Source organism: Carica papaya, chromosome 3 (assembly GCF_054855325.1).
Source record: "Carica papaya isolate Zhongbai chromosome 3, ASM5485532v1, whole genome shotgun sequence".
Lineage (NCBI taxonomy): Eukaryota > Viridiplantae > Streptophyta > Magnoliopsida > Brassicales > Caricaceae > Carica > Carica papaya.
In genome coordinates, this window is record NC_142311.1 from 10416262 (window position 1) to 10442930 (window position 26669).

The 26669-nt window shown below is 34.4% G+C and overlaps 6 protein-coding genes and 1 long non-coding RNA gene across 13 annotated transcripts; 4 read left to right on the top strand and 3 right to left on the bottom strand.

Annotated features, from left to right (window-relative positions):
- Positions 1–14: 14 nt before the first annotated feature.
- LOC110808859 (uncharacterized) lies at positions 15–721 on the bottom strand. The gene has a single exon (XM_022034475.2). The coding sequence runs from the start codon at positions 636–638 to the stop codon at positions 225–227; it is 414 nt and encodes a 137-aa protein (XP_021890167.1). The 5' UTR covers positions 639–721; the 3' UTR covers positions 15–224.
- Positions 722–2067: 1346 nt separating this feature from the next.
- LOC110808818 (UDP-Glycosyltransferase superfamily protein) lies at positions 2068–5120 on the bottom strand. Its single transcript, XM_022034431.2, has one exon. It carries the CDS (start codon positions 4421–4423, stop codon positions 2996–2998), a length of 1428 nt encoding a protein of 475 aa, XP_021890123.2. The 5' UTR covers positions 4424–5120; the 3' UTR covers positions 2068–2995.
- A 212-nt stretch (positions 5121–5332) lies between these two features.
- On the top strand, positions 5333–12578 carry LOC110808817 (uncharacterized). Its single transcript, XM_022034427.2, has 15 exons — positions 5333–5598; positions 5761–6291; positions 6505–6784; positions 6890–7059; positions 7148–7436; positions 7630–7704; positions 7870–7975; positions 10232–10325; positions 10437–10463; positions 10516–10593; positions 10692–10782; positions 10929–11203; positions 11418–11658; positions 11750–11908; positions 11997–12578. Exons 1-15 carry the CDS (start codon positions 5470–5472, stop codon positions 12179–12181), a joined length of 2730 nt encoding a protein of 909 aa, XP_021890119.2. The 5' UTR covers positions 5333–5469; the 3' UTR covers positions 12182–12578.
- Positions 12219–12708, top strand: LOC148266686 (B3 domain-containing transcription factor VRN1-like). The gene is made up of 2 exons (XM_088216029.1): positions 12219–12404; positions 12475–12708. Exons 1-2 carry the CDS (start codon positions 12219–12221, stop codon positions 12706–12708), a joined length of 420 nt encoding a protein of 139 aa, XP_088072155.1.
- Positions 12709–14957: 2249 nt separating this feature from the next.
- LOC148266687 (uncharacterized) lies at positions 14958–16956 on the top strand. Of its 2 annotated transcripts, XM_088215671.1 has the most exons (5): positions 14963–15178; positions 15309–15708; positions 15813–15995; positions 16567–16736; positions 16816–16955. In XM_088215671.1, exons 2-5 carry the CDS (start codon positions 15429–15431, stop codon positions 16825–16827), a joined length of 645 nt encoding a protein of 214 aa, XP_088071797.1. In that variant the 5' UTR covers positions 14963–15178; positions 15309–15428; the 3' UTR covers positions 16828–16955. The 2 variants fall into 2 exon arrangements, with proteins under 2 accessions (XP_088071799.1, XP_088071797.1); XM_088215673.1 differs by lacking the exon at positions 16567–16736 and having other exon boundaries at positions 14958–15178; positions 16794–16956.
- A 598-nt stretch (positions 16957–17554) lies between these two features.
- Positions 17555–23423, top strand: LOC110808826 (B3 domain-containing transcription factor VRN1-like). 6 transcript variants are annotated; one of them, XM_088215669.1, is made up of 9 exons: positions 17555–17706; positions 19884–20045; positions 20792–21200; positions 21309–21487; positions 21677–21917; positions 22019–22191; positions 22281–22569; positions 22766–22914; positions 23008–23423. In XM_088215669.1, exons 3-9 carry the CDS (start codon positions 21020–21022, stop codon positions 23251–23253), a joined length of 1458 nt encoding a protein of 485 aa, XP_088071795.1. In that variant the 5' UTR covers positions 17555–17706; positions 19884–20045; positions 20792–21019; the 3' UTR covers positions 23254–23423. The 6 variants fall into 6 exon arrangements, with proteins under 6 accessions (XP_088071795.1, XP_088071794.1, XP_088071796.1 ...); XM_088215668.1 differs by having other exon boundaries at positions 19884–20022; XM_088215670.1 differs by having other exon boundaries at positions 19884–20022; positions 20795–21200.
- Positions 23424–24194: 771 nt separating this feature from the next.
- LOC148266688 (uncharacterized) lies at positions 24195–26099 on the bottom strand. The gene is made up of 2 exons (XR_015817748.1): positions 25774–26099; positions 24195–24411 (listed from the first exon to the last, which is right to left on the bottom strand). It is a non-coding gene; the product is annotated as an uncharacterized LOC148266688 (long non-coding RNA).
- Between the last annotated feature and the right edge of the window lie 570 nt (positions 26100–26669).

Sequence of the window (26669 nt, forward strand, 5' to 3'; positions counted from 1 at the left end):
AAAGAAAGATGTAATTCTTCTAAACTCTTAAGAGAAGTAAATTTACTATTAACTCATAACTGAAGCTGGTAGAAATCTACCGTCTCCATACCAATGCAACGATTCCCAATTTGATCACTCAATAACAAAACTAAAAAAAAGGACAACAACGAAGAGAAAAATCACACAACAGCAGATAAATCGCTGATATAATGCTAGTGAAAAATCCGTTAAAAGTAGTCAAATTAAGCGTCAAATTTAGTGGACTCCCGGTCAACAGCTTTCTTGAGAAAGCCGTCTTCTTCCAAGACCATCTGAAGAGGCAAGAACCCCATGCCATTAGCCATGGCAAGCATCATATCCTTGATTTCTGCCTTGAACTCCTCCAGGTCCACCGTCCCATTGGAGTCATGATCAAACTGCAAAAACAGGGAGTCATACACGTGAGCCAGCTCTTCTGGGTCAGTCTTCACATCAATGCCAAAATGGGTCTCAAACACCCTCAAGCTCTGCAGCTCCTTGAGCAACTCTGCATAGGAGAGAAGCCCATCCTGGTCGATGTCTAGGTGATTAAAACGATCCCGTATTGATACGTTGAAAGCTTCTTCATCTTCCACGAAGTTGACAATGGTTGCACTGTCCAACAATTCCACGCTCATTGTTGCTCTGCAAAAAACTGCTAAGGTTTGTGTAAGTAAAGAAAAAGTGAAGAAGAAGATTTTGATGGTGGTGGTTCATAAAGGTGTGTGTTATATAGGTGTCAGTTTTGGGCTAGGTGTTGGCATATAACGAATAGGTGCGCATGCTGTTTCAGGCACACTTTCCCTTTAGGCCCGTTGTTTTTGTGTACCACAGTCTATTTGCATTCTCCTAAAAACCGACCTCATTTAATTGTTTTTCCTGCCCACCTACAACCCGCAATTTATATGTATATATATAATAATTCCAAAAATTTAAAAACCCCAAAAGATATTTTATGGACTTTTTGCATCTATTTATTTCCATGCACAAAAGTTTAAATTTTTATTTCTAATTTAAGTTTATAATATAATTATCATTAAAACTCAAAGAGTCCTATATATATATATATATATATTAATTTATCAAATTCTAGATGATTTTATTAATAATTTTTCTGTTGTGTAAAAGGTAAAAAGCCCAAGGCTATATTGAAGAGAGTTGGAGAATAAACTTGTGTTGATTCGAATCTTGAATTTGAAGAGCACTGAGAGCTTGTGTGGGTTGTTTATGTCTATTGGCCACTGACCATGGAAATGGAATGTTGACCTCTGACTATGGGTTCCCGGGAGCAAAACAGGTTTATCAGTTTATATTTAATTAGGTAAAGATTGATGTTGAATGAGGTGAAATCATTTTCATGTCCTTTAAAAAATGTGTGCGCGCCCTAAATGAATTCAAATCAAACTTTTATTTATTAATAAAATAAATTTATAGATATACATATATATATATTTGTTTCAAATATAGAGTATGAAAGTATGTTTTTAAAATGATTATATTTTAATTATATATTTGTAAATATTTTCAATCAGATTAAATAAATAAGATGTTAAATTAATGAACTGAGATATTGACTTCATGTGAACTAGTGGACCCACAATTGGGTCAGTAATTCGCGGGCTAATCCAATGGGATTGCCGTGTATAGAAAGTCAGTCATACCCATACGGAGTCAAAAGGCACAGTTATTTTTGAGCAAGTCTCCGCTTAATCTATTGGCGTCCGTACATTTTTTACTCTTTTTGCAGCAGTCAAAAAACACTGACACCTTTTTTTTATCATCAAAAAAGAAGCAACAAGACTTTTACCATAATATAAGAGGAAATTTTCTTTTGAGTTTTTTCAATTAGATCATCTAAACCCTTGCCCAGGCCAGAAAAGACAAGTGAAGATTTGCTTTTGGAAACTGATTTTACTTACATAGGTAGAAGATGGGTAAAGAGGTTCCTTCCCACTTACTCTTTACTGGTACGTTTTTTCAAAGTAATATTTTGAAACAACCGACAGGTCTCAAACAATTACAGACAACAAAACAAACTCATTCAGAGGCTAATTAAAGACAAGAATCTACGGATCCTCACAAACTAGAGGACGACGAACCCAGCTTCAACTAGACTAAACCAGAGTCAAATTTACAATAATCTAAGTAAACATAAAACATGCCGGTGTCTTCTTCAACCTGGGTTTTTAAAAGAGAAGATGAACCCAAAAGTTAAATCCACTTGTTTACCAGACGACATCAACTCCGCGCAAAAAGTATTTCCATACCAACTTCATATCAGGATGAACCGTACAGACTTCTGATTGGGAGAGGACAAATACATTACTATGTACATCCGAACAGCAAACTAGAGGTAACAATCAACAATCATATATCCAACAAAGATTTACAGATGCAAACCAGAAATATGCATCTCCCTCTCTCTCTCTCTCTTGTGAAACAATTACTTATCTCTCCGCTGAATGAAACTGGGGGAGAAATGGTGAAATATTATGCCAACAAAAAGTGAAGGAACTGAAATTTTTCTTGACCTATCTACTGATGGTTTCACACAACTGATCACAAATTTAACCACAATGTCCAAGTAGATCCTCAAGTAGTCAAGACAATCTTCAATAAACCTCCAAACCCATCAAAGCTGACATGGACGCATAACTTTCCCTATGATACGATGACAGCCTGATGGCCTTCCACTTTCCAATTATAAACCCACATATGATTAACCTAATTGTGTGCTACCAGAGCTCAGCACCTTATTGATTTATTTTGACCAAATAAACATTTTGTTCATACACCAGATTTTTTCTTACACAAAATAAAAATAAACCAAAGATAAAAAAAAAAAAAAAAGAAAATCCAAAATCACCTATAATCCGGCAGCAAGCAATAATTTTCCCCAGACATGAGCCTTCAATTTGTATGTGTTAGGCACCTTTTTAGCCAAAAATTGTACGGGTTAAACTTATCTCTTTGACAAAATGGCTGAATCCAGATATCATCCCATGTTTCCCGAGATAACCTCTGTTATTAATGGTTTAGCATACTCTTCCCACTCGCTAGCCCACCTTGCTGAAGAACTATGTTCTAATGCTCCGTCCCTCAGCGACTTGAGTGTATCACATTCATCTGGAAAACCCTTGAAGAGCATCAGTAGTTCATCAGCCAGCTCTGAAGATGATGAAAAGAGGAGGCCATTTTTTCCAATTCTAACTAGCTCTGTAATGCATGAATAAGAAACAGCACAAACAGGCAAACCACAACCGAACATGTCAACAACCTTCATGGGAAGGTCTAATCCTGAAGAAGAAGTATGTAAACAAACACCCAGGTCTGCTGATCCAATAAGTAACGGATAATCCTCAGCTGACAGCCACATGGTACGAAATGCCACACGTTTGAGGTTTAACCGTCTGATTTTCTTTTCATATTTTTCCTTTTCAGGGCCTTTACCTGTAATGATGAACAACAACCTAGGGTACAAGAATTGCTTTTCTTCGGACATTTTCTTCCAGAGTTCATCTTCACTGGTTGAATCATCTTTATCTAACATGGCGGCAACACGTCTGTCATACATTACTGCTGCTTCCAGGAGAATGCCAAAATCTTCATCAGGAGTCCAGCTAGTACTACTCACAACAAGAGCAGGCCTATTAGGCTTTAGGAAAATATCAGCACCAGCCTGTACTGTAAATAACGTTTCACTTTGAGAAAGGCTCCCCAGTTCACTGCTAATGCAATCTCGAAAGCCAACATGATGAAGATCTTTGTCTAATCTACAAAACAACTCATGCTTTTCAACAAGTGATCCCGGACGAAAAAACTCAGGAGGCTGATCATATAACACCGTTGCGTTTATTCCCCAGTTTTGAGCCAATTCATGTTGCATTGCCCTTGTAACACAAAGGGAACCATTAGCCATCTTTCCATAATGCTTCTCAAACCAGCGGTATACAGTGACAAAAAGACTACTTCTTCCAAGGGATAAAGCCAGCAATGTATAGCCAAAGTTATGCCAGTCAATAATAAAAGCAGAGCGCCTTAATGAGCTCGCCCATTTTACAGCTACTAAGGTTGGAACAGAGGGAGGATTCTGCACAATGAAGACATCTGGACGTGGTATTTTAATACAAAGCAACCAAAGAAGCATGATAAACTGGATCATAGGCTTTAGTAAAAGCATTATGGGGTAAAGTATCTTTGGAAAACCTTCAAGGGTTCTAGGCCATTGAGTCATGGTATAAATATGAATAGATGGATGCTCTCGGACAGCTGCGTGGGGTTTGCTACCACCGTATCCAACAATATCCACCTCCATGGATGCCTGACGTGCAAGGGAAAGAGCATGGTATTGCATTCGAGGACTGCGACCAATATCTCCTAGAACCACCACGCACGCTCTACCCGTCCTAGACGTATTTTCCATTTTCTAACCAGATAGCACCGATTCTTCTACCGAGTCCTGGTTAAATTACTCCTTCCTGAATCTACTTCCTTCTCCGACTGTCGTCTACCTTGTAAGCGAAGAGGTGAACTGAGAGAAGAAAATGAAGAAATAGGACTCTCATTCACTCAGTCTTCATCGTTTTCTTCTCCTGGCCCGTTCTAATTTTCCACATCAAAAATAGTATCCTGCCTATTTTTTACACTGTTTTTGCTCCTTTCGGCCCGCTGTTTTCTTTTACACGCCCCAAAATTAATCTTTTTTCCCAAAAATCATCTTCCTCACTCAAAAACCCTAGATCCTCCTTTTAAACTTCTTTCTACTCTCAATCTCAGTCGTTTCTAAGTACCCAATACTACTAATTGCGAGAAACTTGAGCACTCACCGAATAAATTTTCCACCTTTCCACCCCGCTGCTTCTCTCTGATTTGCCTTCTCCTTCAAACGCGAGTTCTTGATCTCGAGCTTTTCAGCAATCGTAGCAGCAGCTGATTCTGGAGGATTACCTAAAACCTGGTTACCAGAAGGGAAGAGGGCAGATGAGGGCGTCGAGACGAAGACAATGGAATCGATTGAAAGAGACCAAGCCGACTTGCCCGGTGGTGACGCAGGTGATTGTTATGGCGATTGGAAGGTTTTTTTTTTTATAGCGTGTAAAGAGGGAGAGAATGCTGCATGAAGGTTTTATTTTTCACTTTCGTCCTTCTCCGTTAAATCTTAACGTTCTAAGTTAGGGAAAGGGTATTTTTGTCTAATTATTTGGTAACGAATGCCGTTTTGCTGAATTTGTAAAAATAAAGAGATTTTCTATATACTCTAGAAAATTTAGATATAAATAAATTAATTAAGTTGAAAATCTCCAAAGTCAATTGATGTGAAGTGACAAGTTTAGCTAGTCCAGCTTTAATAACCCTGCTCTGCTTTTGAGGTTTCATTAATAACCCATTGCTCCTTTTCTTAGCTCGATTATAAGCCATTATTGCTCCTTTCCCTGGCCTTAGTTTCTACTTTTACGCTTGAACTTCTGTATGGTTGGTGCTACGACAATGGCGGTTTCTGGTAGGAAACAGGGCGGTTTCTCCCAACTTAAGTTTACAGCGGAAACACCGCATTTCTTTAAAATAATCCTACAGGATTCTCTTCGAGATGGAAAGTTTGTAATTATCTGTTCTTCCCTTTCATATTCTCTTCTGGTTATTTTTCGTTTCCTTGTTTAATATATGTAGATATTCAGTGTTCTGATTACCCATATGAAACGGAGATTTCTTTGCTCTTTTTATGCTTTGTAATTTAAGGGTTTTATTTTCTTCTCCTCACAGAAAATACCCGAGAAGTTTTGGCAAAAGTTTGGCAGTGGGATACCGAGTTCAGTAAAACTTGTTACTCCTTGCGGCGCAGTATGGAGAGTAGGAGTGACAAAGAATGACCTTGAGGGTTGGCTGCAACATGGATGGAGGGAATTTTCTGAGTATTATTCTTTAAGTCGTGGAGATTTAGTTGTTTTCAGATACGATGGAGATGGAATATTTTATATTACCATTTTTGATATGACTGCTACTGAGATCGACTATCCATTCGTTGGCTCAAATGGTGAAGTTTTCGGTCCCAGAGAAGAAGGAACTAAGGAAAGGCCTTGCAGGAAACGCAGAGACAAGTCGCCATTGCCATGTCCTAAGCCCTTCAAGTCAATCGAAACCTATCCAGCATCTGAGAAAGTTGGAGGTAAAAATTGTGATGACTCGTTGGCAGCGGATGAAAAATCTAAAGCTATTCAGAAGGCCATTGCTTTCAAATCCAACAATCCCTTTTTCATGATTGTCATGCAACCATCTTATATTAATTCAGCATTGGTGAGCTTCAAGATGGAACTTCCCTAGAACATCATGTATACATTAAATCATATGCCTAAGCAAGAGCTCATCATAATTTCTCTTTGCATGTCTGTTAATAATCTTCACAAAAACCATTATGAATGGATAATTCTCATAGCATAAATTGATAATTTCCTCATCTCATGTGTTATTAAAATATTAAGTGTCTTGAGGAACTTTATTTTGTGGCAGACGATACCTGTTTGGTTTGTTAAGAAATATCTCACTGAGAAGCATGGGGAAATGATCCTTCAGATTTTAGATGGGACTAGTTGGACTGTTGGTTATGATGTTGCAGTGTGGAACCGTAGAACACATGGGAGATTTTATTGCAAATGGAAGGCATTTGCAGAGGATAACAATCTTGAAGTTGGGGATGTTTGTGTTTTTGAACTGATTAAAAGAGCTCAACTTATGTTCAAAGTAATCATTTACCGAAATAATGGCAGTCCGAATTGTTACCAAACACAAGGTAATCAAGTAAAGATTTTCATTAAGTTCTTCAGCATCTTCACTGAATCTTAAGAACAAAACTCTCAATAATGTGTTTTAACAAATTCTGCGATGTCTTTTACAGGCATGTCGTCTACTACTAGAAAATGCCTAAACTCAGAGGACTGCCCGACTGTCCAACCGACAACTTGGAACAAAATAGCTTGTCAGAGACCTCTTGCTTTTAACTCAAAAAATCCCTTCTTTGTGGTTGTGATGAAACCATGTCATGTTAATCCCAAAAAAACTAACTCGGTATGGTTTTGGTCAATATCCATTTGAATTATCATTAGAACAAAAACAATTGACAGAATTAACCATTATTTCTGGTTTTATGTATCAGCAAATTCCTAAGGGGTTTGCAGAGAGGCATTTAAAAGAGGGCAAGGGGGAAGTACATCTTCAAACCCAAGATGGGAGGAGTTGGGATCTTCAGTACAATGTGCATGTCTCTGGGGGTCGGCTTAGAGCTCATTTTGATTCTCGTTGGAGAACATTTGTACAGGGCAATAATCTGAAAGCAGGTGATACTTGTTTCTTTGAGCTGATTCCGGGCCCTAAAACTATGTTTAATGTTGTTATCAAACGAGCCAAAAAAGATGCAAATCATGGATTAACTACTAGATATGAAGGTAATTAACTCAAGCACCAAATTTTGCTGCCAAAAACCGTATATGTCTGATTCCATTGGCAATGTTAGAGCTGGAAATACTTCCATGGAAACGGGTTTTCAAAATCCAACAAGTTTGGAGGCTAATATTTACAAAATCCTTCCTAGTTGGAACAAAAAGGTTCTGATTACTGGTATTGTTTTACTTATTATAGGTGAATGCAGAAAACTGAAGATGGAAACAGGTCTGGAGACAACACAGAAACATTCTTCTCAAGCTACTGCATCTGGTAGAGAATTTGGCTCTAAGTAGCCGTTCTTCATGGTTGTTATTAGCCGACGTTGTCTCAAGCGTCGTTGTGTGGTATGTTTTGTTGGTTGTGATAACTATTTACCATCGAGAGTTTGATCATATATACCCCGGTAGCATTCAAACACGTCTTGATTTTGTGCAGAGCATACCAACACGTTTTGTAAAGGAATATATAAAGAAGCATGCCATTTGCGCTGCACTCGAAACTGCAGGCAGATCATGGGCGGTCAAATTAATTTATTCTGGGGGTAAATTTATGTTATCGACTGGTTGACCTGCATTTGCTAGAGAAAATTCTTTGCAACAAGGAGACGTTTGCGCCTTTAAGCTGATGAAAAGAAGCGATATAGTATTGGAAGTGTCCATCTCTCGGGGCAGTAGTAGATAAGAGGGTGTTGAGGAGATGATATTTTTGTATTTGGCATGCGTAGGAAACCTGATGAAGATGATCAACGACTTTGGATGCCATCAAAAGCATGATCTTTGAATTTAGATCTTGAGTATGCAACCCAAACCTAGAAGATAAGGAAGGTTTTGGAGGGGACATATGTGCTATCCAAAAGGGTTTTGAATGCTTTAATTTTGTTTTCTTTGTGTAGATATCTTCTACAAGTGCCGAATATTTTCCTCGTCGAAGTGACCTCTTTCTTTTAATCTTGGAAACGGAAACGGAAACGGAAATGGGCTGGGTCTAGAGATTTTTATTATTTTTTTTCTACTAAACTGGTTTCTGATGTGTAGAATGAGACTTGGTTCATTACTTCACTGGTAGACGCATGATTAAAATCCAATCAAGATAATTTAATTTCTACTTAAATTTGTTATATTTTAATTATATAATAAAAATTAAAAGTAAAAATAGCTAATTTGAATTTGTGTTAATTTTAGTTTATTATCATCATACTTAGATTTTTTCAATTAGGATTAATATTATTATTATTGTTTTTTTGTTAATTTAAATTGATTATATATTTGAAGGAATATAATTTATTTATATTAAAATTATATTGGCAGTATAAATTTTAAAGTTGTATTAAAGCTAAACTTCCTGATTACAAACTTAATTAATTAAAAGTCATATTAATTATAATTAAAGTAATTAATTAAATTAATAAACTAATGAAACTAAAATTTATTATTGAATAAAGAGTAATAATCTTTGTTTAAATTTACAAGGAAACAAAGACAAATGTCAAATGATATATTTTCGTTTCTTGAAATAATTTTTAAACATAGAGAATAATTTAAATAAACAAAAATATAATTAAAAATAGTCTAATTTCTTTTCAATTAATTAAAAAATAAATTTAATGCCTATCTGAAAGTTCTAAAATAAAAATAAATTTTAAATAATACCCATAGCTATTAATTTTAATAAGAATTTTAAGAAAAATATTACATATCACATATTTTTTTTAATTTCTTTAGCTGAGGACCCTTTATGTGTACTGAACTCTAAGATCCAGTTTGTTTGTTGGTAAATAGTAATCAATTAATATACGGAATTATACAGATGTGATAAAATTCTATTTGTTTTAATTTTCAACATGATAAGATAGTAACAAACGAAAAACGATTTATAAATTTTAGATAAATTTTAAAAACTACCGAATTTATGATATATAATTTTTTTTTTTCTGTTATACTCTTCTAAAATATGCTTAATTTCCATTATACCCTTCTAAACAAACATCATCATAAAATATGTTTAATAAATTAACTCATGGTAAATGATTATTTTAAATATATTTTAATTTTTTATTTTTAAAATAATTTTATATTTAATATAATAATATATAATTACAATTATTTATTTTTTATATATAAATAATTTTATTTTTATTAAAATTAAATTAATATGATAATATAAATAATAATTATTTATTTTATTAAATATAAAGAATTTAATTTAATTATGTATAATAATTATTTATTTAAATATAAATTTAATTATATTTTTATATAATTTATTTTTTTATTATATATTTTTTATTATTATATATAATCAGATAAAAATAAATTAATAATTTTTTATTAAAAATACAATTATATTATTTTATCATTCAAATAAAAATATTATCATTTATATATATATATATATATTTTTTTAAATTCATTATTATATTTAATTATCATACATTAATTATTCATCAATAAAATTTAAAATTTATACAAACAGAAAAAATCTTCGGTACAATCTTGCAGTGAACAGTCTTTTTTTAAACTTGATATAACGTTTTAAATACTTTCTCTAATTAATACTGTCAATTAATTAAGTTAAAAATCTTAAACGTCAATTGACGAGTTAGAGAGTCCGGCTTTAATAAAAGCCTGCTCTGCTGTTGAGGTTTCATTAATAAGCCATTACTCCTTTTCTATGCTCGAGTATAAGCCGTTGTTACTCCTCATAGTGACCTTAACTTCTACTTCGACGCTTAAACTTTTCTATTTTCATTTAAATGCAACTGTGCGGTTGGTTCTCCAACAATGGCGGTTTCTGGCAGGAAACAGAGAGTCTTCTTCCAACTTAAGTTTACAGCGGAAGAACTGCATTTCTTTGAAATAATCCTTCAAGATTCTCTTCGAGATGGAAAGCTTGTAATCATCTCTTAAATATCTCCACTCATTCATTTCATCTGTTCTTCCCATTTCCTCTTATTTCGTTCTGGTTATTTTTCGTATCCTTGTTTAATACGTGTAGATTTTCAGTATTCTGATTACCCATATGAGACTGAGGTTTGTTTGCTGTGTTTATGCTTTATAATTTTTTATTTTCTTGTTCTCACAGAAAATACCCGAGAAGTTCTGGGGCAAGTTTGGAAATGGGATACCGGGTTCAGTAAAACTTGTTGCCCCTTGCGGCGCAGTATGGAGAGTAGGAGTGACAGAATGACCGTGAGGTTTGGTTGCAACATTGATGGAGGAAATTTTCTGAGCATTATTCTTTAAGCCATGGACATTTAGTTGCTTTCAGATACAATGGAGATAGAAAATTTCATATTATCATTTTTGATGACTGCTACTGAGATCGACTATCCAGTCGTTGGCTCAAATGGTTAGGCTTCCGGTCCCAGAGAAGTAGGAAGTAAGGAAAAGCCTTGCAGGAAACGCAAAGACAAATCGACATTGCCATGTCCTAACCCCTCTAAGTCCTTGAAAACCTATTCAGCATCTGAGAAAGTTAGAGGTAAAATTTGTGATGACCTATTGGACTTCCTTTGTCTGACATCATATCCTATTTACGGTTTCATGTTGTATCGTGTCTGTTGTTTTTTACTTACGTTAATCCGTCAACAGATCGCCATGAAGGTTTGTTCAGTGATGGATTCCGTCAAGGAAAGGTTCCTAAGGGAGTCGAACCATTGGCAGCCGATGAGGAATCTAAAGCTCTTCAGAGGGCCATGGCTTTCAAATCCAACAATCCCCTTTTTCTGATTGTCATGCAACCATCTTATATTGATTCAGAGTATCCATTGGTCAGCTTCAAGATAGAACTTTTCTAGAACGTCATATATACATTAATTCATGTGCCTAAGCTAGAGCTCATCATAATTTCTATTTGCATCTCTGTTAATAATCTTCACAAAAACCATTATGAATGGATAATTCTCATAGCTTAAATTGTAAAATTTCCCCATCTCATCTGTTAGTAAATGTCCTAGTGTCTTAAGGAATTTGATTTCATGGCAGAAAATTTCTGTTTGGTTTGTTAAGAAATATCTCACTGAGAAGCATCGGGAAGTAATCCTTCAGATTTTAGATGGGCGTAAAACAGATGGGAGATTTTATTGCAAATGGAAGGCATTTGCGGAGATTAACAAGCTTGAAGTTGGGGATGTTTGTGTTTTTGAACTGTTAAACAGAACTCAGCCTTTGTTCAATGTAATCATTTACAGAAATAATGACAGGCCGAATTGTTCCCGTTCACAAGGTAATTAATTAAAGTTCTTCAGCATCTTCACTGAATCTAAAGAGCGAAAATATGTAATGTCTTTTACCAAATACTTGAATGTCTTTTACAGGCATGTCTACTACTACTAACTCAGAGGACCACCGGAGAGTCCAACCAAAAACTTGGAGCAAAATAGTTTGTCAGAGACCTCTTGCTTTTAACTCTAAAAATCCTTTCTTACGCGGTTGTGTTGAAATCAAGTTATGTCAGTCTAAAAAATCCTCGCTCGGTATGGTTTTGGTCAATACACATTTGAATTATCATTAGAACACAAGCCATTGACCGAATTAACCATTATTTCTGATTTTATGTATCAGCGAATTCCGAGGAAGTTTGCAGAAAGGCATTTAAAAGGGGGCAAGGGAGGAGTACATCTTTGAACAGAAGATGGGAGGAGTTGGGATGTCCAGTACAATGTGCGTGTGTCCGGTGGCTGTTTAAGAGCTCATTTTGTATCTCGTTGGAGAGCATTTGTACAGGGCAACAATCTGAAAGTGGGTGATACTTGTTTCTTTAAGCTGATTCGGGGCCCTAAAGCTATGTTTAATGTTGACATCAAACGAGCCACAGGAGATGCAAATCATGGATTAACTACTAGATATGAAGGTTCGGAGAAAACCAGGAAACATTCTTCTCAAGCTACTGCTTCCGGGAGAAAATTTGTGTCCAAATATCCTTTCTTCATGGTTGTTATTAGCCCACATTGTCTCAAGCATCATTGTGTGGTATGTTTTTCGTTGGTTGTCATAACTATTTACTATTGAAAGTTTGATTACATGTTTTGACTCTGTGCAGCAGCACATACCAGCAGGTTTCGCAAAGGAACATATAAAGAAGCATGACATTTGCTCGACAGTTGAAACTGCAGACGGATCTTGGGCGGTGAAGTTAATTAATTCTGGTGGTAGATTTACATTTTCGGCTGGTTGGGCTGTGTTTGCTAGAGAAAATTCTCTGCAACAAGGAGACGTTTGCGCTGGTAAAGAAAAGCGATGTAGTATTGAAAGTGTGCATGTTTCGGAGCAGTAGTTGATAAGAGGGCGATGATGAGATGATATTTTGTATTTGGTATGTGCAGGAAACCTGATGAAGATGATCAACACCTTTGGAAACGATCAAAAGAATCGAATTTTTGAATTTAGGTTTTGAGTATTGCAAACAAAACCCAGAAGATTGAGGAAGGTTGTGGATTTCCAATTATATTATCGAATTGGGTTTTGAATGCTGTAAATCTTCCTTTGTTTTGTTTTCTTTGTAAATCTTTTGTTTTTGAAGGTTTAGGTGTTGGGCTGACTGATAGAATTTGATTACAGAAATGGGCCTGGGTTACTGTTTCTTTTTTTTTTTTTTTTTTTTCTAATAAACTGGTTCCTGCAGTGTAGAACGAGACTTGGTACATTAATTTGCTGTTAGACACGAGATTAAAATCTAACTAGCATGTTTAATTTGCTTTAAATCCAATTTTTTCTATTTAAATTTTTCAATATTCTTATTTTATTTAGTCTAAAATATAAATAAATTTAATTGTAAAATTAAAATTAAAATTTGTATTAGTTTTAATTTATTATGACAATAATCAAGTTTTGTGTTAATTGTATATTTGAAGAAATATTAATCATTTATATTTAAAATTATATTGGCAGTATAATTTTAAAATTTTACTAAAATAATTAAAATTAAAATTAGTTAAATATATATACTTTTAATGTCCATTAAAACTTATATTAATTAAGAATTGTTAAATTTATAAATCTGTACATGCATAAAAATTTTAAAGCTATTTTTTTATTTAAAATTAAAATTAAAGCTATTAATAATTTCGCAACAGAGGTACAGTTGACGTACGCCTAGTTGAATTTATAATTCCTGAATCATTGTCAATTAATTAAAAAAAAAAATTGACTTTACGTAGACGGTAATTTTCTCAGATTTTTTGAATAAATATTTTCATTTAAAAATTATATAAATATTATTCTAAAATTGGGTTAAATAAATACCTGTTATGATTATAGATTATTACTTAATTCTCATGCACAATTATCATTGAAAAATTCGTTAAAAAAATTTGTAAATTAATTTATGCAGATTGCAGCCAATATTATCTGTAAACTAAAAATAAATAGTTTATATTTAGGTGGGAAAAAAAAAAAAAAGACATTCTATAAACAAAAACTTTTATTATTATTATTATTTTAATAATAATAACAATATTCTCGTAATTATAAACTTTTCATGTATCAAAATTAATTTTTTCCAAATAATTATACAGGCGTAATTTTTTTAATTTATATTTAATACATTGCATGTTCCCTGTAATTGGCACTCACAAGTCTTAAATTTAACAGTTCATCCTATAATATTTTCAGCTTCGTAAAATATTCAGTGACCGAGTCTTGGAGGTCAGAAATTCTTACTTGTGCTAAATCTCTTGTGTAATCAGTACATATTATGCTATGGAAGGAGATAATGACAGCATAATCCAAGAAACAACTAAAGTATTGCATCGTTATAGAGAGAATCATCCTTGGCTAGGGACAATAATAGATCCGTCCACAAACTCGAATTTATTATTTGAAATTAAAGTCATTCTTGTAGAAATGGAAGTTATTACGTTTAAGTACCTACCAGACGAGCTAAAGCGACAAATTCTCATTCGGATGCAAATGAGTACCGACCAAGTTATTACTTGTAACTTCTTCGAGCTTTGGCAAATCTGAGTTTATCGATGTATCCAAATAGTTTGCTTGACAAAAACTTCAACCTTCTGACAACAAAATGACCGAGAAACAAAACCCTACTGTTGAATGTTCACCATTACTGATCGATTAAAGGAATCGTCAATTCACAGTTTGAGTCTGACGAAAATCTCGCACAGAAAGAAGGAAAAGAAGAGTGCTCGGGAAGCCAAGAGAGAGAAAAGAAGAAGGAGCTCGGTTTTTGTCAAAGTTGTGGAAATTTTGAATTAATGGGACATTTTATACACAGAAATTAACATATAACAATTACATTAATTGACCCTATATTTATAAGTAATTACATTGAGAACCCAGCTAACTTATTCTAATATTCCAAGTTAGGAAATTGGGATTTTTGTCTAATTATTTGATAATTAACACCATTTTAGTGAATTTGTACAAGTAAAGAAGTGTTCTGTATATTTTATAAAATTTAGATATAAGTAAATACTGTCAGTTCAAAATCTCCAAAGCCAATTGATGTGAAGTGACAAGTTAGCCAGTCCGGCTTTAATGACCCTGCTCTGCTTTTGAGGTTTCATTAATGACCCATTGCTCGTTTTATCGGGTCGAGTATGAGCCATTATGACTCCTCATGCTTGTCTTGGTTTCTACTTTTACGCTTAAACTTCTGTATGGTTGGTGCTACAACAATGCCGGTTTCTGGTAGGAAGCAGGGCGGTTTCTCCAAACTTAAGTTTACAGCGGAAACACCGCATTTCTTTAAAATAATCCTTCAGGATTCTCTTCGAGATGGAAAACTTGTAATAATCTGTTCTTTCCCTTTCCTCATATTTATAGATTTTCAGTATTCTGATTACCCATATAAGACAGAGGTTTGTTGGCTCTGTTTATGCTTTGTAATTTGAGGGTTCTCTTTCCTTCTTCTCACAGAAAATACCCGACAAGTTTTGGCACAAGTTTGGAAGTGGGTTATCGAGTTCGGTAGAACTTGTTGCCCCTTGCGGCGCGGTATGGAGAGTAGAAGTGACAAAGAGTGACCGTGAAGGTTGAATGGAACATGGATGGAGGGAGTTCTCTGATCATTATTCTTTAAGTCATGGACATTTAGCTGTTTTCAGGTACGACGGAAATGGAGGATTTCATATTACCATTTTTGATATGACTGCTACTGAGATCGACTATCCATTCGCTGGCCCAAATGACGAGGCTTTGGATCCCAGAAAAGAAGGCATGAATAAGCCTTGCAGGAAACGCAGAGAAAAATCGCCTTTGCCATGTCCTAAGCCCTCTAAGTCAATCAAAACCAGTTCAACGTCCGAGAAAGCTAGTGGTAAAAATTGTAATGAGCCATCGGATTTGTCTGTCAGCAAATCCTATCTACGGTTCATTTTGTATCGTGTCTGTTGTGTTTGACTTTCGTTAATCCGTCAGCAGATCGCCACGAGGGTCTGTTCAGTGATCATCGTAGAGTCCGGCAAGAAAAGGTTCCTAAGATAGTCGAACAACTGGCAGAGGATGAAAAACCTAAAGCTCTTCGGGAGGCTATCGCTTTCAAATCCAACAATCCCTTTCTTGATTGCCATGCAACCATCTTATATCTATTCAGCGTATGCATTGGTGAGCTTCAAGATAGAACTTTCCTAGAACATCATATATACATTAATTCATGTGCCTAAGTAATGGACGAGCTTATAGTTTCTCTTTGCATATCTGTTAATAGTCTTCACAGGAACCATTATGAATGGATAATTCTCATAGCATATATGGAAAATTTCCTCATCTCGGCTGTTAGTAAAATTCTAAGTGTCGTAAGGAACTTTATTTTATGGCGGACGATACCTGTTTGGTTTGTTAAGAAATATCTCACTGAGACGCATGGGGAAGTGATCCTTCAGATTTTAGATGGGACTAGTTGGACTGTTGGTTATAATGTTGCAGTGTGGAACCGTAGAACATATGGGAGATTTGATTCGCAGAGGACAACAATCTTGAAGTTGGGGATGTTTGTGTTTTTGAACTGATTTAATTAACTCAACTTTTGTTCCAAGTAATCATTTACCGAAATAATGGTAGTCTAAATTGTTTCCGAACACAAGCTAATCAAGTATAAGTTCTCCAGCATCTTCGCAGAATCTAAAGAGCAAAACTCTCTGGTGTCTTTTAACAAATTTTCCAATGTCTTTTACAGGGATGTCATCTACTAATAGAAAATGCCTAAACTCAGAGGACTACCCGAGTGTTCAACCGACAACTCTCGATAAAATAGCTTGTCAGAGAGCTCCTACTTTTAACTTTAAAAATCCTTTCTTAGTGGTTGTGATGAAGCCGTGTTATGTTAAACCAAAAAAATCTAACTTGGTATAGTTTTCGTTCAACCGCATTTGGATTACCATTATTTATGGTTTTATGTATCAGCTAATACCGAAGGAGTTTGCAGAAAGGCATTTAAAATGGGGCAAGAGAGTGCTTCTTCGAACCCAAGACGGGAGGATTTGGGATGTTCAGTACAAATTGCATGTTTCCTATGGTCGATTCAGATCTCATTTTGATTCTCGTTGGAGAGCATTTGTACAGGGCAGCAATCTGAAAGTAGGTGATACTTGTTTCTTTGAGCTGAAAGTTGGTGGCCCTAAAACTATGTTTAATGTTGTTATCAAACGAGCCAAAAGAGATGCAAATCATGGATTAACTACTAGATATGGAGGTAATTAACTCAAAACACCAAACTTTTGCTGCCAAAAACTGTATATGTCTAATCGCATAGAGCTGGAAGTACTTTCCATGGAATTGGGTTTCCAAAAGCCAAGAATTTTGAAGGCGAATATTTTACAAAATCCTTTGTAGTTATTACAAAAGGTTATGATCACTCGTATTATTTTACTTATCGTAGGTGAACGCAGAAAGCTGAGAATGGAAACAGGTCTGAAGACAACCGGGAAACATTCTTCTCAAGCTACTGCTTCCGGGAGAAACTTTGGATCTAAATATCCATTCTTCATGCTTGTTATTAGCCAAACATTGTCTCAAGCATCGTTTTGTGGTATGTTTTATGTTGGTGGTCATAACTATTTACTATTGAGAGTTTGATCATATATACACGCTGATAGCATGCAAACATGTTTTGAAATTGTGCAGCCCGTACCAACAGGTTTTGCAAAGGAATTTATAAAGAAGCATGACGTTTGCTCCACACTTGAAACAGCAGGAGGATCATGGGCGGTGAAATTAATTAAATTCTGGTGGGAGATTTACATTTTCGGCTGGTTGGGCTTTTGTTTGCTGGAGAAAATTCTCTGCAACAAGGGAGTCGTTAAAGAAAAGCGATTTGGTATGCGTAGGAAACCTGATGAAGATGATCAACACTTTTGGATATAATATTTTATTGATATTAAAATTATATTGGCAGTATAAATTTAAAATTGTACTAAAGCTAAACTTCCTGATTAAAAACTTAATTAATTATTATTAAAAGTCCTATTAAAATTATAGTAATTTAAAATTATATTTTTAATGTCTATTGAAACTTATATTAAAATTAAAAATATTGAACAATTTTTTTTTTTTTTTTTTTTTATTTATTAAAGTTCAACTTATAATCTGTACATGCAATAAAAATTTTAAAGTTATTTATTATCTTCCACAAAATCTCTATCCTAATCATTATTTTCCTCCCACATGCCTCCTTCCTTGCAATCTCGCAAGCTCCCCTAACAGAATTTTAATGAATAATATTTTATAAATATAAAAAAATTATGTTATTTTAATTTTTAGTTGTAACAAACTGTATGTAACAGTTTTTTTTTTTTTTTTTACTTTATAGAATATATTTATAAATTATTATTTATTTTATTAAATATAAAAATTTAGATTAATTATATATAATAATTATTTATTTAAATATAAATGTAATTATATTATTAAATAATTTTTTTATTACATATTTTTTATATATTATTTATTATTATATATAATAAATAAAAATAAATTAATAATTTAACTAAAAATACAATCTTATTATCTGAATAAAAATATATTATTAATATATAATTATTAAAACATAAAAAAAAATTGTTATTCTCATCATATGTCATTATTATATATTAATTAACTAACTATTACTAAAATTTATTCAAAAAAAGTGTAAATTATACTCTGAATACATGATTGAATCCAAATAGTTGACAACTCAAACTATTTAGATCCACTGAACTCAAATTCAGCTGAATGAATATTGGATGACGATCGATTAACAAACCGGAGGGATCACACAGACTCTGAGAACTCGATCTCGCCTTCCTCTCAACGTATTCGGTGGGCATGTATTTTGCAGGACATGTTAGAGATAGAGGGTCAATTTGAGACTGTTTTTTGTCTTTGGATTGATTGGTAGTGAACTCTTCACCATAGGTTTTGGATTTAGCTATTGGTTTGATGTACTTCTTGGGTATGCAGATTATTTGTGGTTTGTTTCATTCAACATGGTGGCTTTGTGTGGTTGTAGTGGTGGGAAACTGGTTTGGAAAGGAGAAGAGAGGGTTGATAATGGGGGTATGGAATTTACATAAATCGGTTGGTACCTATTTAAGATTATGTGAAGAATCTAAAGCAAGAAAAATGATTAGGTTGATAAGAAATTTAGCAGAAAACTGAGTGGAAATGGAAATTGCTAGGGAGAAGTTCACGAGCAAGAAAGGAAGTCGACTTTGGGGATTTTGGAAAAATGAATTGTCTTTATGAATGTACAGATGAGAAAGTATATGTACATGGAAAGTAAATAACAAAAGTAACCCTGTTCCTGTAGATACTTACATTATGTATCCTCAGTCTAGTATTCTAATAGTAACATTATTGGATCAGAGGTGGCATCTGGAGTTTTGGAGTTTGGAGGGGTTATGGTCATTTATTGTGCATGGAATTCTAGTGATTCTGGTTGGAGGTTTTGTGTTTTTTTTTTTCTTGTGGTGAGTCTCAGGGTTTTAGTATTTGAGGTAGCAGGGAAGGAGATTGAGATTAATGAAATTGTAAATGGGAGTGGTGAATTTGGAGGAAGTGGATACTGAGGAGGCAGTGTTTCTTGAGACTGGAGACTCAGATCCATCAGGCCCCACTAGCTTCCTGGAGGCCTGGAGGTTGCCAGGCGTGGCTCCATTTGTTTTCTGCTTGTTCTTTTCTAAGCTGGTGGCTTACACGTTTCTCTACTGGTTGCCTTCTACATGTGTCACTCTAAATACATTGAGTTTCTTGATTAATATTCTAATCACAGTGAGAGTTTATTACTGGAATCTGGATTAGTCTATCAACATTTGTTGTAAGTAGCAATATGATTCATTGTATGAATTCATTAATGAAGATAAAATAAATAGATTATATGCCATTTACACTGGTCATAATTCCAGCATTCTATAACTTTGTGACCCAGATGAGAGATTTGTAATTTGAAATGGATAGAGCGAACTTTAGATGTTTGAATTGATGAGTAATTATAGTCTTGTTCTGGAATTGCAGCTGTACCTGGTGTGAACTGATCTTGGAGGATTACCTAAAACCTAGTTACCAGAAGGGAAGAGAGCATATGAGGGCGTAGAGATGAAGACAACGGAATCGATTGGAAGAGACTAAGCCGAATTGCCTGGTGGTGACTCAGGTGATCGTTACGGCGATTGGAAGGTTCTTTTTTTTTTTTTTTTTTTTACGTATAAAGAGGGAGAGAATGCTGCATGAAGGTTTTATTTTTCACTTTCGTCCTTCTCCGTTAAATCTTAACGTTCTAAGTTAGGGAAAGGGTATTTTTGTCAATTACTTGACAACTAATGCCGTTTTGTTGAATTTGTAAAAATAAAGAAGTTTTCTGTATATTTTATAAAATTTATATATAAGTAAATCTCCAAAGCCAATTGATGCGAACTGACCAGCTTTAGTTAGCCTGCTCTGCTTTTGAGGTTTCATTAATAAGCCATGAGTCTTTCCTCCGCTCGAGTATAAGCCATTATTACTCCTCATACTGGCCTTAATTTCTACTTCGACGCTTAAACTTCTGTATTTTTATTTAAATGCAACTGCACCAGCCGGGTGTCCGTTAAAAACTGTGTCGTTGGGGCTCCAACAATGGCGGTTTCTGGCAGGAAAGAGGGCATTTTCTCCCAACTTAAGTTTAGAGCTGAAACACCGCATTTCTTTAAGATAATCCTTCAAGATTCTCTTCGAGATGGAAAGCTTGTAATCACCACTTATATATCTCCATTTCTTCATTTCGTCTGTTCTTCCCCTTCCCTCTTGTTTCGTTCTGGTTATTTTTCGTTTCTTTGTTTAATATATGTGGATTTTCAGTCTTCTGATTATCCATTTGAAACAGAGATTTGTTTGTTATGTTTATATTTTTTTAATTTGATGGGTTTCTTTTCTTCTTCTCACAGAAGATACCTGACAAGTTTTGGCAAAAGTTTGGAAGTGGGTTACCGAGTTCAGTAGAACTTGTTGCCCCTTGCGGCGCAGTATGGAGAGTAGGAGTGACAAAGAGTGATCGGGAGGGTTGGTTGCAACATGGATGGAGGATATTTTCTGAGCATTATTCATTAAGCCATGGACATTTAGTTCTTTTCAGATTCAATGGAGATGGAGAATTTCATATTATCATTTTTGATATGACTGCTACTGAGATCGACTATCCATTCGTTGGCTCAAATGGTGAAGCTGTCGATCCCAGAGAAGAAGGAAGCAAAGAAAGGCCTCGCAGGAAACGCAGAGACAAATCGCCATTGCCATTGCCATGTCCTAACCCCTCTAAGTCATTCAAAACCAATTCATCATCTGTGAAAGTTAGAGGTAAACATTGTGATGACCCATCGGACTTCCTTTGTCGATCAGCATATCCTATCTACGGTTTTATGTTGTATCGTGTCTGTTTTTTTACTTACGTTAATTCGTCAACAGATCGCCATGAGGGTTTGTCAAGTGATAGATTGCGGCAAGAAAAGGTTCCTAATATAGTCGAACCATTGGAAGCGGATGAAGAATTTAAAGCTCTTCAGAAGGCCATGGCTTTCAAATCCATCAATCCCTTTTTTCTGATTGTCATGCAACCATCTTATATTAATTCAGAATATCCGTTGGTGAGCTTCAAGATAGAACTTTACTAGAACATCATATATACATTAATTCATGTTCCTAAGTAGAGGAAGAGTTCATCATAATTTATTTTTGTATATCTGTTAATAATCTTCACAAAAACCATTATGAATGGATAATTCTCATCTGTTAGTAAACTTCCTAGTGTCGTAAGGAATTTTGTTTCATGGCAGAAAATACCTGTTTGGTTTGTTAAGAAATATCTCACTGAGAAGCGTCGGGAAGTGATCCTTCAGATTTTAGATGGGCGTAAAACAAATGGGAGATTTTATTGCAAATGGAAGGCATTTGCGGAGAATAACAAGCTTGAAGTTAGGGATGTTTGTGTTTTTGAACTGATCAACAGAACTCAGATTTTGTTCAATGTAATCATTTACCGTAATAATGACAGCCCGAATTGTTCTCGATCACAAGGTAATTAAGTAAAGAGTCTCTTTATGTTCTTCAGCACCTTCACTGAATCTAAAGAGCAAAACTATAATGTCTTTTAACAAATTCTTGAATGTCTTTTACAGGTATGTTGTCTACTACTACTATAAAATGCCAAAACTCAGAGGACTACCAGAGTGTCCTACTGACAACTCGGAATAAAATAGTTTGCAAGAGACCTCTTACTTTTAACTCTAAAAATCCTTTCTTCGTGGTTGTGATGAAGCCGTGTTATGTTAATCCAAAAAAATCTAACTTGGTATAGTTTTTGATCGATACACATTTGAATTATCATTAGACCACAAGCAATTGAAAGAATTAACCATTATTTCTGGTTTTATGTATCAGCAAATACCTAAGGTGTTTGCAGAAAGGCATTTAAAAGGGGGCAAAGGGGAAGTACATCTTCAAACACAAGATGGGAGGAGTTGGTATCTTCGGTACAATGTGCAACTCTCTGGGGGTCGGTCAAGAGCTTATTTTGATTCTCGTTGGAGAGCATTTGTACAGGGCAACAATTTGAAAGTAGGTGATACTTGTTTCTTTGAGCTGATTCGGGGCCCGAAAAGTGTGTTTAATGTTGTTATCAAACGAGCCAAAGAAGATGCAAATCATGGATTAACTACTAGATTCAGAGGTAATTAACTTGAACGCAAACTTTTGCTGCTGCCAAAAACTGTACATGTATAATTGATTAGCAATGGTAGAGCTGGAAGTACTTTCCATGGAATTGGGTTTTCAAAATCCAACAATTTTGAAGCTGAACATTTTACAAAATCCTTCACAGTTACAACATAAGGTTATGATCACTCATGTATTCTTTAACTTTGTAGGTGAATGTAGAAAGCTCAGGATGGAAACAGGTGTTGAGACAACCCAGAAACATTCTTCTCAAGCTACTGCTTCTGATAGAAAGTTTGGCTCTAAGTATCCTTTCTTCATAGTTGTTATTAGCCCAAATAATCTCAATCGTCATTTTGTGGTATGTTTTTGTTGATTGTGATGAATATTTACCATCGGAGCTTGATCATATATATATTCTGATAGCATCCAAACATGTATTGATTTTGTGCAGCGCATGCCAACAGCTTTTGCAAAGGAATATATAAAGAAGCGTACCATTTGGGCGAGACTTGAAAGTGCAGGCAGATTGTGGGCGGTGAAGTTAGTTAATTCTGGTGGTAAATTTACGTTTTCGGCTGGTTGGCCTGCGTTTGCTAGAGAAAATTCGCTGCAACAAGGAGATGTTTGCGCCTTTGAGCTGATGAAGAAAAGCGATATAGCATTGAAAGTGTCCATCTTTCGGAGCAGTAGTAGGTAAGAGGGTGTGTTGATTAGATGATATTTTGTATTCGGTATGTGTAGGAAAACCTGATGAAGAGATCAAAGTTGGTTTGGAGGACGCATGTAGTATTCAAAATGGGTTGTGGAATGCTGTAAATCTTTTGTTGTGTTTTCTTTGAGAGTAAATATTAGATATCTTCTTGGGTATTCTGTATGTTCCTTGACATTTTTCTTCTCGTTAAAATGAGTTTTTTGGTTGGTAGAAATTGGAATCGGACTTTTGTTGTTTTTTCTACTAAACTGGTTTCTGCAGTGTTTGGACACATGATTGAAATCTAACCACCATATTTAATTTGGTTTAAATCCAATTTTTTTCTATTTAAATTTGTCATATTTTAATTTTATCTAATAAAAAATACAAATAATTTTCATTTAAATGAAAATTAAAATAATTTAAGTTATTATTATTATTTATTTATTTTGATTATATATTTCAAGAAATGTTATTTATATATATTAAAGTCGTATTGGCAGCACATTTTCAAAATTTAATTAAAAGTTAGTTATATTAGTACTAAAATTAGTTAAAAATTTATACTTTTAATGTCTATTAAAACTTATATTCAAATTAAAAAATGAGCAATTTTTTTTTATGAAAATAAAAACTCTATAATTAATTAAAAATTGTTAAATTTTAAAGGAATTTATTATTTAAAATTAAAATAATAATAATTGGCAACAGAGGTACACTGGTTGTTAATAATTCCTTAATTTAGACATAAAGACGTCATATCATTGTCAATTAATTTTTTTTTTAAAAATATTGACATTATCTAGATGGAATACTAATCCGATTTTATTTTAATTGTAACGCTCTGTTTTTTTTTTTTTTCCAGCGACGTTATCTCAAAATATATTAACATACATTATCCACGTATGTTATTCTATCAACTAATCCAATCATACACATAAAAGAAGTACTAAAAACCAACTGTTCAATTTCTAAAAATTTCTTAACTGTATATGCATTAATATAGTAACTTACGAATTTTATAAATTTCTGATTTAAATATGAGTTACATTGCTACCAAATACATAATTATCCCTTATTACTAGTCGTAATCTCTACTTTGTCTCCCCCATATGCTAAGTTCAAAAATCTGCAATTTTGATCCAATCCCCGGTCTTTCTTCATCTGTAATTGATAGAGAATGAGTACATAAAACTCAGTACAATAATTTTAAATTACAAATATAGCATGAAGATCCAATCAAAAACTCATTCTTCTATGTTTATCCCTCCCGTTACATTGGTCACGCCTTCTTCTCTACCCACACTCCCTCACTATTACTCATCTAACTCTACCGTAACTATCATATCTTTTTGATGATCAATTGTCAACTCTACTAAGTGTAATCACCCCATAATACCATCCCATCGGCCCTGACCCGGCCACTCACCCACACTCCCCCCTGATAATACCCCCCATTCGTCACCAATATCGGCGACCTTTTTTTCTCACTACACGACCCAACTGGCCACCCACACACACACTGTTACTGTTTCCTTTCATCACTAATATCGGCGACTCAACTCATTATCAGTCTGGTAACTCCCAAGCATCACCAATATCGGCGACCAACTTAACTTTTTGAGTGATGACAACTAATATCGGCATCCCAACCCCATGCCAACACTACCACCACTAATATATCATCACCACATTCATACTCAATATACCGCATATACATGCATACTTAACCCACATACAAGTCATTACAATTTAAAATACTGATAAACAATCAATATTTCCATGCAATTTTCAAATACACAATCATACTTATATTGCACACATAAACACACATACATGCACCCACTTACTGTTCTCTATCCTACTTCCCCAATCCCTTTCTCTTCCACTCAATTGTTCACCTCTCATCGGCACACCTGTACCTCTCTCAAACTTCCCCTGCTCTCAGTCCCTCTCTTTCTTTACCTCTGTCTTTCTCACTTCACAACACTTTTTTCCCTATCACCATCAACCACCACATAAACCCCTACGCGTCCATCAGAATCCGTTTCCTACATTGCTTGTTGCCTCTCTCTCTCGCTCTCTCTCTATCTCTCTCTTTGCATTTCACCTCCCTTCCTTCAACCTGATTTCGGTATGTTTCCCTATCTCCCCCTTTCCCGGATAATCACTTAGAGCGCACACACACCCTCCCTCTCCACCTAATGCTCGCATTTTTTGTTTCTTCCCTTTATGGTGTTTATCTAACTTCCACTCACCCGTACGTATATCATTTTCTTCCAACTCACCCTCCCCGTACCTGTTTACCTCTCTTCCCCCGAATTTCCTTACTCCTCTTCACTCACAGTCCTAATCGAACCTCCCTGTAATTGACCTCCTTCCTTCGCTCTCTTATTTCGTCAGGCACCGATTTCCTCCTTCAATTTCTTACACTATCTCAACTACATCATAGAACCTCAACTGCCATTTCAAAATTTGAAAGATTGAATTCACATTACCTATGTTTGAAATTTAAATTCACCATACCTCCGGTCTCCATTTTTTTGCATTTCCGTAGCTCGCATCGTCGCCTTCCTCCTTCTCCCCCTCGCTCTTCTCGTTCCTTCCCTCTTCAACTTCCCTATTTCTCAAATCTTCTATCACTAGTTTCCTTCTTCCCTTTCTCGTTCTCCCCTTTTTCTATCCTCTGTTTTTTTTTTTTTCTTCTTTTCCTTTCCTTGTTATACTCCACCTACCGCGCATCCTGACCGTCCATCCCCTCTTCCCATCTGCACGCATCCTAGCCGTCCATTTCTTTTCCCATAATCTAATCTACACTCTCCATTTCACTATTCCATCTCTTCTTTATTTTATTTATTTATTTGTTTCTTCATATATATATATATATATCTATTTCTCAGTTATTACTTAATGGTTTAGAATTTTTTTGAATAAATATTCAGATACTGTTTTATTTAAAAATTATGTAAATATTATTCTAAAATTTGGGTTAAATGAATGCTTGTTGTGAGTTATATATATATATATATACATATTACTTAATTCTTATACGCAATTATCATGGAAGTCTGCCTTAGTCAGAAAAATTTAACTACGGTCAATGTTATCTGCTTTTAATTATTATATATATAAATGTACATCTGAGGAAGGGTAATTATTATCATCTCAGTATTTTAATAAACTTAGTGTTTTTGTTTAATTTGATCTCTTTTTGCGTGTTGCTGATATCTTCATCACTACTTTTATAATAAAAACTAAAAAAATGAAGTATTCAATTTAATTGCTGTCTTTATTAATTTCGATGAGATTTTAAATATTTTAATTTAGTATTTGTAGTTTGAATGAATTTACGTCAAAATAAATTATTATTTTTACATTTGAATATTCAAATAAATAAATTGAATATATTTATTACATAAAAT

What these genes read in the sequence shown, in the direction of transcription:
- LOC110808859 (XM_022034475.2), bottom strand. Translation starts at nt 638, where the DNA reads ATGAGCGTGGAATTGTTGGACAGTGCAACCATTGTCAACTTCGTGGAA.
- LOC148266687 (XM_088215671.1), top strand. Translation starts at nt 15,429, where the DNA reads ATGGAACATGGATGGAGGGAGTTCTCTGATCATTATTCTTTAAGTCAT. An exon ending in AACGTCCGAGAAAGCTAGTG is followed by an intron (nt 15,709 to 15,812) that starts GTAAAAATTGTA and finishes ATCCGTCAGCAG; the next exon opens with ATCGCCACGAGGGTCTGTTC. An exon ending in TCTATTCAGCGTATGCATTG is followed by an intron (nt 15,996 to 16,566) that starts GTGAGCTTCAAG and finishes TGTCTTTTACAG; the next exon opens with GGATGTCATCTACTAATAGA.
- LOC110808826 (XM_088215665.1), top strand. Translation starts at nt 20,484, where the DNA reads ATGGCGGTTTCTGGCAGGAAAGAGGGCATTTTCTCCCAACTTAAGTTT. An exon ending in CTCTTCGAGATGGAAAGCTT is followed by an intron (nt 20,595 to 20,791) that starts GTAATCACCACT and finishes TTCTTCTCACAG; the next exon opens with AAGATACCTGACAAGTTTTG. An exon ending in ATCTCAATCGTCATTTTGTG is followed by an intron (nt 22,915 to 23,007) that starts GTATGTTTTTGT and finishes GATTTTGTGCAG; the next exon opens with CGCATGCCAACAGCTTTTGC.
- LOC110808817 (XM_022034427.2), top strand. Translation starts at nt 5,470, where the DNA reads ATGGTTGGTGCTACGACAATGGCGGTTTCTGGTAGGAAACAGGGCGGT. An exon ending in CTTATATTAATTCAGCATTG is followed by an intron (nt 6,292 to 6,504) that starts GTGAGCTTCAAG and finishes ATTTTGTGGCAG; the next exon opens with ACGATACCTGTTTGGTTTGT. An exon ending in ATTAACTACTAGATATGAAG is followed by an intron (nt 7,437 to 7,629) that starts GTAATTAACTCA and finishes TACTTATTATAG; the next exon opens with GTGAATGCAGAAAACTGAAG.
- LOC148266686 (XM_088216029.1), top strand. Translation starts at nt 12,219, where the DNA reads ATGTTTAATGTTGACATCAAACGAGCCACAGGAGATGCAAATCATGGA. An exon ending in GTCTCAAGCATCATTGTGTG is followed by an intron (nt 12,405 to 12,474) that starts GTATGTTTTTCG and finishes GACTCTGTGCAG; the next exon opens with CAGCACATACCAGCAGGTTT.
- LOC110808818 (XM_022034431.2), bottom strand. Translation starts at nt 4,423, where the DNA reads ATGGAAAATACGTCTAGGACGGGTAGAGCGTGCGTGGTGGTTCTAGGA.